This window comes from Hippichthys cyanospilos, chromosome 5 (assembly GCF_059441005.1).
Source record: "Hippichthys cyanospilos isolate Australia breed blue-spotted pipefish chromosome 5, RoL_Hcya_1.0, whole genome shotgun sequence".
Taxonomy (NCBI): Eukaryota; Metazoa; Chordata; class Actinopteri; order Syngnathiformes; family Syngnathidae; genus Hippichthys; species Hippichthys cyanospilos.
Genome location: NC_142373.1, coordinates 26,479,025 through 26,498,784, shown reverse-complemented (window position 1 = coordinate 26,498,784; position 19,760 = coordinate 26,479,025). Strand labels below are relative to the sequence as shown.

Genomic DNA, 19,760 nt, shown 5'->3' with positions numbered 1-19,760 from the left:
GAGTTGTTACGCACAGATGTGCATTTTTAGATCGGTCATATCCTGACTTCCAATAATTACCATAACGGGCAGCAGGTGCCTGTTGCAGCTAACAGCAGCTTATGTTAGCTGAGTTTGTTACAGCCTTGATTTAAAAATAAAGTAATCAAGTAGACTTCCTCGTTCGCACAAGAATATTACTAAACCGGAGAGGATCACACAAAAGTTCTGATGTCTCCGGCTGATTCAATATGACAAGTGGCAAGGTAAGCAGTTGAGTATTCAATTTGACTCGTTTCTTAATTGCAGTCTTTTGGCATGTATACAAAATCATAAAATTGATGAAACACAGATGTTGCATAATTTTGGGAATTTAAGGTAAAATTGAACTTGAGCCGCGTCGCGAAGAAAAAACAAAAACCAACTGCTTCGAACGTATTCAAAGTTAAACTGGCGAGGCGTTCATGGACCATTCACAATGCGGGAAATCTGAACACACTTAACACTTAACTTTAGACTTAACAAATACAGTGGGCCCCGTGTTACAAGATTAATACATTCCGCGGTTGGGCTCGTAAGGCAAATTCACCGTATGACGGGCAATCCAAAAATGTTAAATAGCGAATGTGTTTAGAACCCCAGGTAAAAACATCAAAATTGTACATACATATTAAAAATCGGTACATATATATATATATATATATATATATATATATATATATATATATATATATATATATATATATATATATATATATATATATATATATATATATATATATATACCACGGGCGCTAGTTATGCCCATAATCCGTAATAATGGTTGTCTCCAGCATCGTTTCCATATAAGTCATCTTCTTACTTCTCTCTTTAACATCACTAGCAATCTTGGGACCCATGGCTAACCAGAATTGTAGTGATGCGTTGCAGGGACAGCAATTGAAAATAAGTGTCATGACCTAAAAACACCTGCAGATGGAGACAAGACAACACAAATACAGCCAAGCCCCTAGGGTCATGAAAGTTGTTTTTGTTGAAAAACCGTGAAAATACCATAAAGAGGGGATGAAAAAACTCAATATTCGATGTCGCAACATTAAAATAACTTAACCCAGGGGCGCAGTAACCCAAGGATCCACTGTATACAACTTACGGATATGAATGGTCCCTTCTGGAGGTTTCTGATTTTCCCCTAATAGGGGTTTTTGAGTTTTTCCTTCCCCTTCTGGGAGCTTTGACAGGGGATGCTGTTGTGTACCTTACACTGAAAAGATGTCTCTGTACGACTTCTTTTTTCGAAGGAGTTCTCCACATGACCTCTTTTCATCTGTGAAGCCCTTTGAGACTTAGGTGATTTAGGGCTATACAAATAAAGTTTGATTTGATTTGATTTTGATTTGATGAACAAAAAAATTATGAAGAGTTTAGGCAGATGAGATTTATTCTGTTTTACTATAGTTTTTACACTGTTGCCAAACTGTGCATCTTATACTCGGTAACAGAAAATACGAGAATTTGACCCCAAAATTAAGGGTGTGTCTGATACACAGGTGCATTTTATATTGGGGGAATTACGGTAATGTTTTCTTATTAAGATAATATTTGCCACATCTTATCAATTTCGGTATTGACCTTTATGATGTGCGGTCTCTCAAGAAAATTATATCATAAAGGGTTACGGCCAGGAATAGTGCCCATGGACTTTTTCAATTTCAGCATTATCAATCACATGCGTTTCTATATTCATATTGCCTTTACTGAAGAATGAGCCACATTTAGAATGGCAAATCCATATGTCCATTTACGTTGGTAAGAGAAATAAAAAAGTAATGCAATAGTAGCGTAACGCTTTACATTTCAAATACAGTAGTACAGTTGTAATGCATCTAATTACTGTACATTGAAATGACAGCTATGAAGAATGAATAATGCATTATAGTTTTGAATTACTGTAACTTCAACTTGCAACACTGCATACAGTACTGTTTTTTGACATGACTTGGAGTAACTTCATAAAGAAAATGATGAGTGGATGACTTTTATTTATTATTTATTTTCATTCATTAAATTCTAACACTACTGCTCACTTGAAAGATAAGTGGCTTCAAATGCCATGTGTTCGGTCCTGAGTTGCTTAACACATCTAAATGTCAATACCATGAAATAAAAGACAGGCTTCTGAACTTATATTTCATATTCATCTTTTGACCACAAACCCAAGTGGTGAGCATACAACAAAAACAAAGGAAATGACCTTGCCGTTCTAAAATGATTAGAGGGGACTCAAAGTGTTAAAGCGTTTGTCTGCATTTTTCATGGCTAGATTTTGAGTCTGGAAAGATTAATCCTATTTCCATCATTTCCAGTGAAACTAATTTATTAGTAGTGTACAATTAAAGAGCATGTTTTTGTGTCATTTCCTTGTTTGTTCCGGTGTAGTTGAACCAAGTTCCATTAACACATTTCACACACAAAATCACACACACACACGCACGCTCAAATGTCCGTGTGCAAACACAAAGTAATCCATTAATGGTGATGCTGAATCTTGTCTGTTCACTCCGGCTGAATCAGGCCAGTAATAGCTCACAACTTCATGTGACATCACTTGCATCACTCTTTTTATTTTTTTTAATTACAGTTGTTTGTTTGTCCCCCCCCTGGTGTGACATGATCACGACAACAAAGTGCTAACCAACTTTTTTCATATCATTTGGTGATCATCTTCATAAGGTGATATTTTGGTGTATGTTGTTCGCAAAAGTCCATAGACATACAGTATATCTACAAATTTTCCTGTTGCTTTCAAGGGCAGCTTACCAGAGGGTGGGGTGAGGTGGGGGGTTGGGCGCAATCATTGGGGTTCCGAACAGATGGATTCAAGGCTGAATTTCTAGTGCGCCTACATTTTGTAGGAAAGACAATTTTCTGCAGTGATGATACAGCAGTGAAAGACAAGGCAGGATGATAATGCACCTGTTGGCATTCTCACTGCTGATTGGTTGATACAATGTCTGTCGGACGCCTACTTTGAGGGAACTTTCTTGGAAACACTCATTAAAATAGACTTTGAATTGGGGGAGCACCCTAAAGAAAACCTTGATAGTCATTGTCATAACATTGATAATTTCATGCCACAAAATGAAATTATTGTACTGTGTTCACATGAAAAATGACTGTACTGCTCTGAAAAGATAAATTCTCAATAGCTTTGCTTTTGTAGAAACAATTTAAAGGGGAAGTCAAGTTAAAACTGTTCTTTTCTTGTGTTCTGTAAGAATCCCCAGTAGTCTAATTATGGTATTCTAATTAATATTGTATTTATTGAATATTAATTAAGCAGCAAAAGCCACCTGATTATATTAATTTCAGGTGATGCCATTTTCCCACATTCTATTGACTGAAAACGACATCAAAATTTCTATTTCTCAGTGTTCGGGTAATGACCAATAACACATATTTACCTGCCAATTTGTCAATCTCAGGGAAGGCAATTTTGCCACTTCTTTTCCTTTTGGCCTTTCCCTTGAGGGGCCGCCGCAGCAAATCAATTGCCTCCATCTAAGCCTGTCTCCTTTATCCTCTTCTCTCATTCCAACTATCTTCTCATCCTGTTTCTCTATAGGTATAAACCTCCTCTTTGGTCTTCCTCTAGACTTGCTGCTAGACAATTTCAAATTCAGCATCCTTCTTCCCAGTGATTCACTAGCTCTTCTTTGGACATGTCCCAACCATCTCAGTGAGGCCTCTCTGCTCTGACTTTTCCCTCCCAAAACCTTTCCCTGTCATAGTTCTCACACTTAAGGTCCCTACTTTCAGCTCTAGGCTCTTCGTGTTCCTCTTCAATCTCATTCCCGGGCCTCAACCTATCCGGTATGGAAGTAATCAGTTTCATTCGCGTGAATGGATTTGGGAGAAGTTTTACGTCGGATGCCCTTCCTGACACAACCCTCTGTCTTTATCAGGCCTTGGGACCCGCACAAAGAGGCGTTGGCTTGTACCCCCTTTGTGGCTACTTTGTCCACTGACAAATGATATAACAGTTACTTAGCCTATCACGCCTCGGCTCTTTTCTGAGTTTGGTCATGCGATGCTCAAAAGCTCTAAACTATAGGTGTTGGGTTTTTTTTTTTTTTTGCTATTTATGGCCATGTTGGGTCCATAACCCTGAACAAAACTGTTGGCGTTATTGTGGCAATACTGTACATGGCCATGTTGGTTCCATAAAACATGTGGCTGATATGCTAATATTAGCCTAATCAAGTCAGTATATCCCTCTGGTTCCATGTGATTTAATGCAAAAGGAGTTTCTTTGTAAATGGAATTTTAATTAACACAAAAAGTGTAAAATCAACCGAACAAGTTAAAAAGCAAACATTACAAGCAACATTTGTTGAGTCAAAACAACTCCAGTTCCTCATTTGTAGCAACAACTTTATTGAATTTGTCAGACTTTTAAACATATTTACACATACCTTTTCTTTGTAGTTAAGCAAAAATACAAATAGAGAAGACAGTCACTCACTGGCTGGCTTGCTGCAGCCACATGGTTGAGTGTATTCTGAAAACTACGATGAATGAGGGGAGGGTGGACTTGTGAAAATCAACATCTAAGTATATCATCTGGCCAAAAGTGATGCAGTTCTCCCAAATGGAAAAAAAAAGGAATCGGTTTTCACTTTAAATAATCATTTAACAAACAATACCTTTAGTGTATATAATAATGCAAGGTGTAGTCTAACAAAAATATCATAGAATTTTGTACTTTTCTCTCATCTGATAAGCTAAGAACTTTATTTTTTAAATATAAATTAAGAGAATTCAGTAAATGTGATGATACACGCTTTTCATTGAAAAGCGACAATGTGTAGTCTTTTTTTAATGTGACAAGATGGCTTCACTCAGTCTCCATTAAAAACTCATTCAGAAAACACCATTCGCATTTCAAATGTAATACAACTGTCACTTTAGTCCTGCCTTTATCCTTCATTTCACAGCTCTAACCCTTTTAGCAAAAACTGTTTACATACATACAGTACATGCTCACATACACACACACAGTGCTGTGAAAAAGTATTAGTCAGTTCCTGATTTCTGTTTTAGCATATATATCAATTGCAAGGGTTTCATTTCTTCAAAGCCATTTTAATATCACAAAGACAACCCAAGGATATATAAAATACAGTTTCTAAATGATTTTATTTACCCAGGGGGAAAAATCCATGTGAGGAAGTCATTGCTACTCCTTGTTAAATTATTAAACAACTGTGACAAACCACAGTTATGGAAAAGCTGAGTTCAATTTCACAAGCTGTACCCAAATCTGATTACCACCACCCCATCCAGAAGGTCGCAAAAGAACATAAAAAACATCCAAAGAACTGCAGGCCTTGCTCGGCTCAGTTAATGTCAATGTTCATGACTTTAGTATAAGAAAACGGGACGGATTCCAGGCAAAAAACACTCTTGTCACAAAAGAACAAGGAGGCTTGTCTCACACTTGCCAAAAAAAAAACATCTTGGTGATCCTTAACACTTTTGGAGAAACATCCGATGAGTCAAAATTGGAGGGTGTGTTAGCATCCGGTGTAAAAATGGCACAGCTTTTAGTTAAAACAACATGAAGGCAACAGTCAACGGAGATGCCAGTGTGATGTTCTGGGTATGCTTTGCTTCTGCAGGACCAGGCCAACATGCACTAATTGAGGAAAAAAAATCAATTCTGCTGTTTACCAGATGATCCTTAAGAAGAACGTTTGACCATCTTTTGTGCCCTCAAACTCACGCGCTTTGAAACACACCAGTAAGTCCCTCTCAGAATGATTAAAAAAGAACAAAATTCAAGTTTTGGAGTGGCCAAGTCAAACTTTGGATTTAAATCCAATCAAGATGCTGTAGTGTGTGACCTTGAATGGGCAGTTCATGATAGAAACCCCTCTAATATGGCAGAGTAGAAATAATTCTGGAAAGAAGGGTGGCCCAAAATTCCTCCACAGTGATGTGAAAGACTCATCACCTATTATCGCAAAAGCTTTTCAGAAACTGCTACCAAAGGTGTAAAAAACTCGCTATTTGGTTATGGGGGGATGGGGCAATTACTTTTTCACAAAGCATTAGATAGGTTTATATTCCCCCCCTCTGTAAATAAAACCCTCATTTAGAAACGGCCTTTTATATATTTATGGGTTTCTAAGTATGATATTAATATGTGTAATGTGATATGCAATAGTGATAAATGCAAAATCGGTGTTGGGCAAGTGACTTCAAAACTGTAACGCATTATTTATTAGTCATTTCAAAGAAATTTGTCACGTTACAATATTAACTGTATGTCAAATGTAATGCATTACACATCTATTGCATGACTTTTATTGGAAATATGGATTTAATAAATAAATGTAGCTCATTACACTCCTTACAGATCTAGCGGAAGGTTGGTTTAAGCCTAAACCCAGTACAAAACATTTAATCTGTATTGTATTGTAAACCTTTAAAGACAAGATTCAATTTTTTTTTTGTATTTTATTATTTATTGTATTTTAATCCCTTTTTTACAGCATAATGATGCATTGTTTATGCTTTAGGCAGTGCATTCCACAATTTCAATGTTAATATTCTAATTCAAGTTCAATCGACTAGGTTAGGGACAGACATTTCAAAAACAGATGGTTTTGGTGGGCCTAATGTTAGCAGCCAGCCTACGTCACCATTATTGTGCTCAACATATTGTTTAACATGAGTCTTCATCTTGGTACACATTGACCAGAACTATTTATATTTATTACTATTTATTATATATATTATATTTATATAATATAATATATATAATACAATATATAATATATAATACTATATATTATATTTATTATATACTATTTATATTTATATTTAGACTATTGTTAATAGCAATTGTTCAGCGAAAATTAGCATTAGCTTAACTTATCCTTATTGCTAGTTGCAACAAGGATCTTGCTGACAAGGTTTTGAAATGCTGGGGGATCCACTGTGAAAAACGGCAGCGTATTTTCTACGTACCACATACTCACGAGTGGCACATGGCACGAGTCTCCTAACCTCTTGAGGTCGAAGGGGCATCCCCGAGCGAGAGCGCTGATTTTGCCTGCTTTGTTTTATCCCCACTCTCAATCCTCCATGTTTTCTTTTCGCTAACTTCATGTTACTATGGGTCTGCTCTAAATGGTTTGCCAAATTACTGGTGCTATTTGGCAAAGTGGACAGCTTTCGGTGTCGCGCACCAAGTGCACCTAACGAATATATTTTTCTTTTCTTGATCACTGATGAACTGAAAGAGGCGTATGTCAATCTTGTGTACGTATTGTGCATATTCAACCTGTCGCCTGCTGCTGCCGCATTCATCTCTGCTGTCGTAGATATTTACAACAAGAAGTAAATATTTTGCACCGGAGTTTTCTCCTTTGAGCTTGTGGTGTTTTTGGAGAATTTGCAGAAAAAACAAAACAAAAAAAAAAACCTTTCATGCTAAAAATACATTAGAATGCATTCAGTTACTCTCATTTGTACCGAGTAAAATATTACATTTTTTTATGTAATATGACACTACCGCGATACAGCAAAAAGTAATGCATTACTCCCAACACTGTGCAAAATACACAGAAACCAGAAAAAGGGCAAATCCAGTACTTTTTTACAGCACACCCATATATATACACACACACATATATATATATATATATATATATATATATATATATATATATATATATATATATATATATACATATATATACATATATATATATATATATACATATATATATATATACATATATATATATATATACATACACACACATATATATATATATATATATATATATATATATATATATATATATATATATATATATTCACACACACAAGCCCACAATCTCAATGTAAAAAAACACAATTGCATCATGTTAGACAATAAGGCTGAGTTAAGAATTCAAAATAGTAATAAAAAAAAAGAGAGAACTCATCTGCATACACACATTACGGAGTTGGATTTAACTCTGTCAGGGATGCAACTAACAGTTATTTAACTGTAGATTATTTTGTGAATGAATCAAAAAAGTTTCAATTTCCATCCTCATATTCAAAGACAGGATATTTCACACTGACCGGAGGAAATGCACAAATTAGCTAAGATTTAGTTACTGGCTTCGTCTATGAAAGGCCAGAAAATAGTTTTCAAATTAGTTTTCCAAGGTAAAAGAAGATGCTTGCAAAGTATTTGTTTTTATTCAACGCACAAACAATAATTGAAGTTAAGCAGAACCACATAACTCTTAAGAATACTTACTGCTAACAGGCTGAAATTCCAAGAGTTTGAACATTTTCATATCAAGCGATTAATCAACAATCAGAATAGCTATCAAAAAATGTATTGATGATTGATTAATCGTTGCACTTCTCAAGCCATGTGCACTAGAGACAAATGCTTTTTTTCCTGATTGAGCTTCAAATCAGTCATCATTTTTTCCAATGCATCATCCAAGTCATTAAATAAGGGAGATTATTACTGATTGACAATGAAATTCATACATTATGACGTGATCGTTGTGAGTTGGTTAATTTTCAGAATAGTTGCTCAACTTCAACTAAAAGACTGCATTGAATCAGGAAGTTGTTTATTTCGTAAGTTTCAGCCTTTACTAACAGTGCATAACGGATGATTGTGAAAGCTTGAGTTGTCAGCTTTCACAATAGATTTTTTCGGCTCATTGTAATTGGCGCATTTTCTTGGTGCAAAAGAAAATGAATGCTGTGAGACGTCAGGAACAATAGATATACTGTAAACCCATGAACAAGACAACAAATGATTGAAGACAACATTTGGGTTAAGAAAAAAAATAGAAAACCTGATCACAAGAGCACAAATTAGATTTACTTCATTTCGGAACGCCGGTGATAGCATAAAGTTGATCGATATAAAGGCAGGAAGTTACCAAAGAACTTTTGACGATGAAGGCGGCAACCAAAGTCAGATGACTGCGTGACTGATCCCGCTTGTCCTCATCCTCAACATCAGTTTTAGAGAAGCAGATGAAGTTCATAGATGGAAAAAGATACATAAAAAAATAAAATAAAATAGTGGGAGGAGTCAAAAAAGCAGCATCCAACCGTAGCGTAGCAGCAGTTTTTTTGTTGTGTGTGGTGATGGTGATATTTTTAGCTGGGTCGATGATGTTGCCGCTGTCCCTTTGAAAGATGGACATCTGGCCAAGAACAGCTGCCAAGATTGTGGCATGAAAACAATCTTTCCGATTCAACTGGCGTCTAACCATCAAAGCGACAAAGATAAAGAGTTTGGTCAAACAAACACCAAACATTGGAACAAAAACTAATTGGTCCACTCCGGAGCACCAGAGTTCACAGGGAGATCCCAGCTCCGATATGGTCCTGAAAAACGTCAGTCCAGTGTCTGTCGCTAAGGGCAGGTGGCCCGTTCACTGCTGAGCTGGCTCACTGCCCGGCAGGGTGATGTTGCCCAAATGGAGCACGGGAAGCGGATGGGCCTCCGTGTTGAACACCCAACTTTCCAACGGCATTAGGTCATCGCTGGAGAACAGTAGGTATAGATACCTGGCAAAAAACAAACCACACGCACGCGAGTTAAAGTGTGATGAAATCTAATTCCTGTCCACAAGTGACCTTGTGAGGTTTGTGAACAAAACTTTTACAAGGGAAGTCAATCATCAGTGTGGTTTATGACATTATATATATATATATATATATATATATATATATATATATATATATATATATATATATATATATATATATATATATATATATATATATATACATACACACACACACACACACACACACAGTGATCCTGCCTACTTCGCGGTTAATGGGGGGTGTCAACCCCCTGCGAAGTCTGAAACCTGCGAAGTAGGGTATCAGGGTATCAGTTCCGAGATTTCTATGTACGCCTCAATATAGACGCAGTAACCATAAACAATCCTTTTTTTGTGTATTTTTTGCGTATTTTATTTCTTTTCTCCTATTATTTAACATTACATTATCCTTATTAACATTGTTGTATATTCGTTAAATAATTAATATTACTTAGTTTGTTGAGAATTTGTTCTCAGGACTGGTTATCTGCACCAAGACTCCGGTGAAAGAGTACGCAAGTCATCACGTTGAACTTCACATTTATTTTGGCTCATGTATGGTGTATCACGTAGTATCTGCTGAATAATAAATCAACAACGTTAAAATCAGTCAACTAACATATAAACGCTTGCCAAACTTTAATCTATGAATTTACTGTATTTTTAGCCGACATTAGGTTTAGCAACAACTAACAACAACTACTAACTATAAAGTGCAACCTCTACAAAAACGAACACATAAACAGAATAAACACTCATCGCTTACTAAACATAGGCAGTAGCGTGCGCTATCAACATAAATGATAATTAACTATAAATATGAGCTTACGTTATCATTCACTACGTCACCGTAATGAGCCGAATGACGCACAGAGAACGTAAAATAGGAAACGGAAATGCAACGCGACCCGACAGTGATTCAACAAGTTATTTAAATAGACACATTGCCCCATCATGCGTCTGGCAAGCAACCTTCAGCATCTTACTTGAGCGTCTCGGCGAGAAAGAAGCTCTGCTGTACATCGTCGTAGGTCGGGTTGGAAGAGTAGACGTCTTTCACTCCCGAAAAGCCTCCGCTGACCCTGCAGTACTTGTCGATGGCCTGCGTGAGGTGGCACAGTAGTTTGGTTACGATTAAATGCATGGTGTTTTGTACAAGCTATCATGTAACTCCAAGGTTAAAAATAATCAATTTTGCTTGGCTGTTTGCAATGTAAATTTTAGAATTTGTGTCTCATATGCCTCATGGAATCGCAAATTCGAGAGTCGAGCACCTGCCAAGGCACTCAAATGGTTTTTGAACAACAGTTCGTTTTTGCTCAAGTGCAAGGTTTGTTTAGAATGGGCCAGAAGTGCAATGAAATATATGGAGAAATTGCGCTGCCTGCTAATCTTCCCAATTGTAGTAAATCAGTCAAATATTGTGTCATTGCTCCAAAATAAACTGTACCCTGAGCAATGTATGACATGAATGGCCTTGTTATGTTTTTAGAATGTAGTGCGATGTCATGTGGTTGACTCTCGGCAGGCGAGCATTCTTTTTAGTGAAAATGTTACTAGGCAAGAAAATACAGTTTATGGCTATACACAATATCAATTAGAGAAATAAAAAGGATGGATTGTATAGAGTAAACACATTGTTCATTCATTTTATTGTCTTTAATAAAACCCTTGCTTCAGGTCGCCTGGATTACCTGCAAAAATTGTTCATAATTATTAGAAATTTTACAAATAATTAGCAAAACATAATTTCCTCCTCTAAGACCATTGGTTGGGATACTGAGCATGGATGTACACTCTTTCATGTATTATGAAAGATACCAAATGTGTATGTATATTGTACCACTTTTTTGCATTTCCCCCGATAAGGTACCAAGCATTGTGTAGTAGTATATCAAAAAGCCAAAGCAAGTGCAGTGTGTTTGTTCATTCTTAAGTGTGTGAAGAGGTACCTGGGCTGCTTCCCAGCCCCATTGCCGGTATTTTGGGTCATGGGTGAACCGCCACATGTACCAGTAGGTTTCGATGACCTCCGGTCGCAAGATGTAGTATTTCTCGTTCTGCCGCACAGCCACCGCTTCCAGGCCACTATCAAACTTGAAGGCCTCAGGGCCCAGCTTCACCACTGGAGGGGTAGTGAGAGCAAATGTCCAACTGTAATTGCTTAAGTCAAATTCAAATGGATACCGTAATTCCCCAAATATAAGACGCCCCCTTAAATTTGGCTCCAAATTCAGGTATTTTCCATGTTACCGTGTATAAGACACACCAACACTTTGGCAGTTGTAAAAACTACAGCAAAACAGAATAAATCTCACCTTTTGTAAACTTAATATTTTCTTGTGTTCATATCGGTAAGTTACAGTATATTGCGCCTTAAGTGTGTTACAGCTTCCCCACATTGTGAGCGTTCGATGAACGCCTTGCCAGTGTAATGTTGAATGTGCTCGAAGCTGGTGTTTTTCCTTTTCCTCGTGACACGGTTCGACTTTATTTGACCATAAATACCCGAAGTTGAGCATTATCCGTGTATCACCAAGTTTATGATTGTCAACTAATGTCCCCCTCTTCAAGCTCGTCGTATCTTGACAGTAGTTATTGTAAGGATGAGGCAGATATAAAAATGCATATGTGCGTCAAAATTCGGCTTATGTGGCTGACAGATCAATCTTCTTCATATAAGGGTTAAAAAAAAAAAAAAAAAATTAGGATGCACCCATACTTTTGGCTGTCATTTTGGGGGGAAAAATGCATCTGAAATTTGAAGAATTACGGTATTTCTTTACAGTCAATTATATGAGGAGTTCAATATGGGAGTGAAAAACCAGAAAAAAACTTCTGCTTTCTTTGAACTCTTGTCTTTTGCCTCAAAGTAATTTATTAGAGTAATAGCAATAAGATGAAATGGCATCCAGTGGTTCATTACACCCCTATCTACATATTCTAATGGCATTTAGCAACTTTTCCCATTCACAACAAGCCAGTGCTGGGCCCACTGTAAACCAGGTAGCTTGCGTTATACAATTTCTCATGAATTAACCATCTACTACTGCGGAAATGTGTGTTTATATAGATTACACTGATAACTATGAATTGTAGGTGTTTGGTGATCATTGTCACTTCTCTGGCATGTTTATATTATTATTTTTATTATTATTTTTAAATATCAATGGGTCAAAAAATCCCAGTGCCTGTGAAGTAATCTATGGAAGTGGGAATTTTTAAAATTATTTTCCAAGTACCCTAGACTTATAAAATAAGTAACATATGCCATAAGTTTTCTTTTTCTGAAGAAAAAAAATAAATAAAAAGAATCGTCAGACGAAAGAGTTAAAACTATCTGATTTTAAAAATGCGAAAGTCCAAAAATCAACTCTCACACCTTTTACTTTTGTCCATAGAAACGGAGTGTGTTCAAACTGTACATGTTATCATGGCTTCTCATAAATAAACATTTTAGGAGTTAAACCTATGCTCCTGCTTTTGATGAACACTTTAGTTTTTTGGTCATGACGTTGTTTCTCTGAGACCTAGTATTTTTTCGGTTGTGCTGTTGTGGCATTACTCACCTGTCCTATCGTAAGACTCGTGGCAGGTGTGTGCGATCTCCGCGCCCAACTGCAGCCAATGTCCCGCCTTGTCATCGGGCGAGCCGTCTGCGCCCAGCGCGAACATGCCACCGGCAAAGCACGCCAGGTGACCCATCTTCCTCTCCAGGTGGCCGTTCTTCCACTCACCAATAAATGTCAGGCCACCGTTGGACTTGCGGATCAGGTGTCGTTCGATTGCCTGCAGGGGGGCAGGCATTTGCATATCAGACTGACAAGTCTTCTTAATATTTGAATTAGCCTGTAGCTAAATAAGTTCGTCAAATTAACATATCTCGAACGGATCTCAGAATGATTAAGTACCAATATCACAAATCAACACTGCACTTATCTGATCATTTCTGCCCAAAATTTTATTAAAACCACAAAACAACATTTTATCTCAATTCACCTGGTGGCATTGGTGATTAAAAAAAAAAATCTCGTCAGTTGGTCAGTTTTGGTGTTTTTTTTATTCTCCCAGGGGATTGCTGATTGAAACTATATATATATATATATATATATATATATATATATATATATATATATATATATATATATATATATATATATATATATATACACATATATTATATATATATATATACACATATATTATATATATATATATATAATATATATATATATATATATATCTAATATATATATATATATATATATATATATATATATATCTAATATATATATATCTAATATATATATATATATATATATATATATATATATATATATATATCTAATATATATTATATATATATATCTAATATATATATATATCTAATATATATATATATCTAAATATATATATATATCTAAATATATATATATATATATATATATATATATATATATATATATATATATATATATATAGCCGCTTATCCCCACAGGGGTCGCAGGCTTGCTGGCGCCTATCTCAGCTGGCTACAGGCAGTAGGCGGGGGGCACCCTGAACTGATTGCCAGCCAATCGCAGGGCGCACAGAGACGCCCAATCACACCTAAGGACAATTTTACTATGTCCAATTCACCTGCCATGCATTTTTGGGGAGTGGGAGGAAGCTGGAGTGCCCGGAGAGAACCCACGCGGGCTCGGGGAGAACATGCAAACTCCACACAGTAAGGCCGGAGCCAGGTGGATTTGAACCGGGACCTTTGGCGTGCTATTCACTGCGCCACCAAGCCGCCCATACACACACACATATATATATATATATATATATATATATATAGTGTTCGGAATGAAGTGACAATTGACAATAACTTATTAAGTTTACAAAATATTTTACAGCGGATTGGAATTTTTTTCCGCAATAAATGAATGAGCCACACTTCTATGCAATTATAATGATATATTAAGAGTTAATGATTGATTTGATAAAATTTATACATAAATATGAACATATAAAACTATTACTGTTCTTTTAGAGCATTTTTCATTTTCATTACGTACATTATGTTCATTATGTACATAACCATGATCAAACATATCATGCCATTAAAATTGCAGCTTTATTTTTTTCCCCATTGAAGACAGCCCATTTTATTTTAAAACAAAATATTGAATATGTTAAAAAAAAAAGTACCATCTTTAGTACAACTGAATTAAGAAATACAAACATACATTGACATTTTCCTTGTTTTTTAATTATTCTTGGCATGTCACTTGTCATGTTATCTTTAAACCAAAACCCTCCTTCTCTTCCATGCAAGCCAAAAAGGTTGAAAACAAAACAAAACGATTGCCATCTAATTATTTTCAAAGCGGCAGTTTGTTGACATGTCTGCAAACACTAGTGACGCCATTACTAGTCCTATTAATGTGGAGCTACACCACCTTTCTATGGATGACCACTGTGAGGCGCACTAGGCTTTGAAATAAATACTTAAAAAAATAAAGAAATACACTTTTAAATATCACCTGTAACCGATAATTATACTAAAAGCAAGTTTGTCTGAATAGCATAAGCAGCTATACAGTGCATCTGGAAAGTTTGTGCTTCATTTTTTCCACATTTTATCATTTCATAGCCTCACTGCAAATTGTTCTAAATCAATCTTTCGCCTCAAAAATCTGCTCACAATTATGACAATGTGATTTTAGTTTTTTTAAAATATATTTTTTGAAGTTACTAAAAAAGAACTACGCCTTTGGCATGAAACTCCTTTCACCACTGATCATTCTTGTGATGGTTCTACAGCTTAATTGGAATTCATCTGTGATAAACTCAGTTGCATGGACATGATTTGGATAGACATGCACCTGTCTATATAAGGGCCCACCCACAGTTGACCGTGCATGTCAGAGCACAAACACTGAGCATGAAGTCAGAACTGTCAGTAAACCTGCGAGATGGGATTGTCTTGGGCACAAATCTGGGGAAGGATACAGAGCGATTGGGGCAGAAGGGCCTTCGTCAAGAAGGTGACCAAGAACCCGATGGTCACTCTGTCAGAGTAACATGACAGTAACATGACAATATGGAGAAAGTGAAGTGCAGTAAATACTTTAAGCATCCAAAAAAGGCATGGAGGGCGTGTTAAGACACACAAACATGCCAAGTCCTTATCTGCCATGCATGCCAAGAAGGTAAAGAAAAACAAAAAAAAACAGAACAAAACAAACACACAAAAACAACAACAACAGTATGTTCCCTCAAATTATTTGCAAAGAGGCGGCTTCTGGAGTCAACTCAGTAAGCGGCCAATCATAATCAAACACCCCTAGTGTTAAGGTGGTATCCTACTGATAAGCAAATGGCTCCAATTCACTTCAAAGGCCAACTTTAAATTAATACATGGACACCAAATATCACATGGATATACAAATTTCAGCATTAAGGAGAATACCCTCTTTGAAAAACAACAGTTGAAACAATGCCATTGAACAAAGTACCTATTTTTTTCTTCTTCTAACATGACAATGATCTATAGCAGTGGTGTCAAAACAAATTTTTATTTTGGGCCGCATTGTAGTGATCGTTTCTGACAGAGGGCCGGAACGACTGTGAATTCAAATACATTTTAAGTGTGTTGATCACACATTTACCAAGATTTGATATCAGAAGCTGGCAAAAACTGTTCAAAAGAGATTTGGAGGATAAGAAAATATTTGTTTTTCTTCCCCCAAATTTTTAAAAGTTAAAGACAACTTGCAATTTTGGGATTTTAGTCCCAAACCTGAAGTCAAATCAGCATTTCAAGGGCCACAAAAAGTGAGGTGGCGGGCCGGATCTGGCCCCCGGGCCTTGACTTTGACACCTGTGATCTATAGTAAACATCTGAGGCCACTGTTGTATTCCTGATGAAAAAGAGGGTGAAAGTGATTCAGTGGTCAAATATGTCTACTGATCTAAATCCTATGGGGAATTATGAAGAGTTACGACGGCCATCACTCTACATCCAGTCTCTAAAAGAAGTCATTTTTGAAAAGAAAAGAAAAATACAGTCTTACTGTATTTGAAAAGTAATGCATTACACTACTATTGCATTACGTTTATTTTACTCTCACCACCATAACTGCAAATATGGATTTGCCATTCTCACTGTAGTTCATTGAGCTCATTACAGATCCAGTAAAAGATTGGCTTAAACCTAAAACAAGAACAAATTATTTCATCTGTACTGTATTGTAAACCTTTAGAGACAAGATACAAAGTCTTTTTTTGTATTTTAATCCATTTATAACTTAGCTTCATAGCATAGTCATGCATTATTTATGCTGTCGGCAAAAACATTTACTGCATTTCACAATTTCAAAGCTAATATTCAATTTCAAGATCAGTTGGCTAGGTTAGAGACATACTGTACGTTTCAAAAATAGATGGTTTCTGTGGAGCAGGTGTCATCAAGCTTTTTGAAACCGAGAGCTACTTCTTTGGTACATGTACTGAGTAATACAAAGAGCTACTAGTTTATGTGAATACCCTGATCATGTTATTGATTTCTCACAAAAATTAAGAAACAGCAGTAGTAAATATGTGAATCAAGTGTAATATGTAATGTATAAGTCATATATGCATAATCAGTAAAATTCCTGGAAAACATAATGTTCAAGTATACTATTTGTAGAACAGGACTGCGGGCTACTCATGTGATCCTTGGGGGCTACCCAGCCCCCACGGGTGACCCCTGATGTGGGGTGAACGTTAGCAGCTAGCCTACATCATTGTAATTGTATATCATCTAGATACACATTGACCAGAACTATTTATAGACTAATATTTATAGCAATTGCACAGCATATATTAGCGTTAGCTTACCTTGTTGTTATTGCAAGTTGCAGCATTATCTTGCCGACAAGGTTTCCAAATGCTGGGGAAACCACTGTGGAATGCGGCAGCTTATCTTATCACCTAACGGATCATCTAACCTCTTGATGTCGAAGTGTTATCCCTCAGTGAGAGAGCGCAATCCTACGCGTGTTTTTTTTTTTTGCTAACTTCACAATACTATGGCCCCGCTCTAAATGGTTTGTCAAATGACTAGTCCTATTTCGCGATGTAGACAGCTTTTTAGGTATCGTGCACAAAATGTACTTAACGATTATATTTTTCTTGTCTTTATCTCTGACGAACTGAAAGTAATGGTCGTATGTCCATCATATGTACATATTGTCCATGTTCAACCTGCTGTTTCATTTCAGCTGTAGTAGATCAGGAAGTAAACATTTTGCTCTGGACTTTTGTCCTCTGATCTCAGGCTAAAAATGCATTGTAATGCATTACTGTACTCTCATTTGTAATGAGTACAATATTACTGTTGTCTTGTGTGTAAAACATTACATTACCATGTTACAGTAAAAAGTAATGGATTATAGTCATTACATTACTTTTGTAATTCATTGCTCCCAACACAGCTGAGCATGATGTATTCAACAACTTTTGGAGGTTTTTGTTTTATGTTGTCCCTCCCCAGGTATATAAGAATGTAACCTGCTATTTATTGCTCTTTCAGTTATGCTCCTGAAATGTAATTCCTGAAATGTGACGATATTTGACCTTATGAGTTGAATTATTTTTAGTGTGCTAAAGTGTTTTCAAAAATAAGTGGACACATTTCTATTTACAGTGTTCTTTTTTATTTTTTTTAGAAGATCCAATCCGTGACTAAAAACCGTGATCTGACGAGAAGCCAGAGTTCTCTGATCCGTTGCACAACTAATAGGAACAGAAAATGATATATAAAGTGGGCATGAATTGTGTGTAAACTTAAAGGAAAATGCTTTTTTTAAAATAATGTTATTAGACTTTATGCGTCAAAAAGTACCTGTGGTAATGGTGCTTTGTATCGGTATGAGTCACATGCAAGAGAGAAACACTGGTGTCGGTTTTTAAAAAAGCAGTATTGAACATCCCTACTAGCAGTAACGGAGCACTATGTGGACATGCCAACATAACCTGAGTCTTACCTCAATGGCGTCGTCGTATGTCTTGCGTGCTTCCGTGTCCGTTTTGTCCGACATGAGCCACGCCTTCAGCAGGTATTCATAAAAGCTGTCCCCGAGACCGCCAACTGAGGTGTGGTCTGTAGACAGAAAATACCTATTTTAAAAATTTGCGATTTTGAGATGCCTTTCCAAAACAGATTTATGCAACATTTTAAAGTCTATCACCCCTTCAAGAGACCCAAAGAATTAGTATAGCCCCTCTACTACACACACATCCACAAAAAACAAACACTATCCCCAAGAAATTATGGTTAAAAAAAAAAGGCTCATTTAATCACACAAACATGAAAAAAACACCTAGAGGTCAAAACTTGAGGCAAGCATTTAGCTATTACAATTGCTTCTCTTAATTTCATTGCATACAAGCTATACAATGACAATAAATCACTTTATTTTATTATAGTAAGTGGGCCATTGCTGACCCAATAAAGTACACCTTTATATAAAAGAATATTGGAAGACTTATAACTTTACAACCATGGCTTTTCAAAGTTGTACATATACTGTACATACAATATTGTATATGATTTTATGAATTAAAGGGCATTGTGGTATTTTCTATCCATCCATTAATAGACAGCTTTATCTGGGGATGGGTCGCGAAGGCAGCAGCTTATACTTATACTATATATCTCCTTTGGCACAATAGCAATTCAATTTCTCTTGAAATATGAGTTATTGTGTTGGCTATATTTCTAACCCAGAAATAAGCAGAGGTGGGCAACTTAGATTTTTTTTGCTGGTCCGAAATTCCACAGTGCCCCGCCCCCTTATGTCATCGTCAGTTTGCCATTTTTTTCATGCCAAAAATAGTAATCGTCGGTACGTCAGACGTCGACTGGTCCGTTGGTAACATCTGCCACCCTGTAAACGTCCGTCACTCCCCCCCCACACACAGCTGCCAACTTCTGTTGTCAATCCCCACCAGCCTACTTCAGCCAACCATGTAAGTCACATTGCACTCAAACTATTACTTTTTACTATTTTTGTCCAGACACAATCTATGTAGCTCTACTATTGTATTGCACTTGAAACATAGAACAATGACGTAAGCGGAACATAAAAACAAAGTCAACTA

The 19,760-nt window shown here is 36.4% G+C and overlaps 1 protein-coding gene across 2 annotated transcripts in view; it reads right to left on the bottom strand.

Annotated features, from left to right (window-relative positions):
• Window positions 1–8,865: 8,865 nt before the first annotated feature.
• Window positions 8,866–19,760, bottom strand: part of LOC148424149 (mannosyl-oligosaccharide 1,2-alpha-mannosidase IB-like) — a 50,123-nt gene continuing 39,228 nt past the window's right edge. For both annotated transcript variants that reach the window (XM_088415857.1, XM_088415856.1), the window contains exons 10-14: window positions 18,644–18,759; window positions 13,196–13,415; window positions 11,579–11,751; window positions 10,613–10,728; window positions 8,866–9,585 (exon numbers count right to left, since the gene is read on the bottom strand). In XM_088415857.1, the coding sequence (XP_088271983.1) occupies window positions 9,450–9,585; window positions 10,613–10,728; window positions 11,579–11,751; window positions 13,196–13,415; window positions 18,644–18,759 (761 nt within the window). In that variant the 3' untranslated portion in view covers window positions 8,866–9,449. The remainder of the gene's footprint in view (window positions 9,586–10,612; window positions 10,729–11,578; window positions 11,752–13,195; window positions 13,416–18,643; window positions 18,760–19,760) is intronic.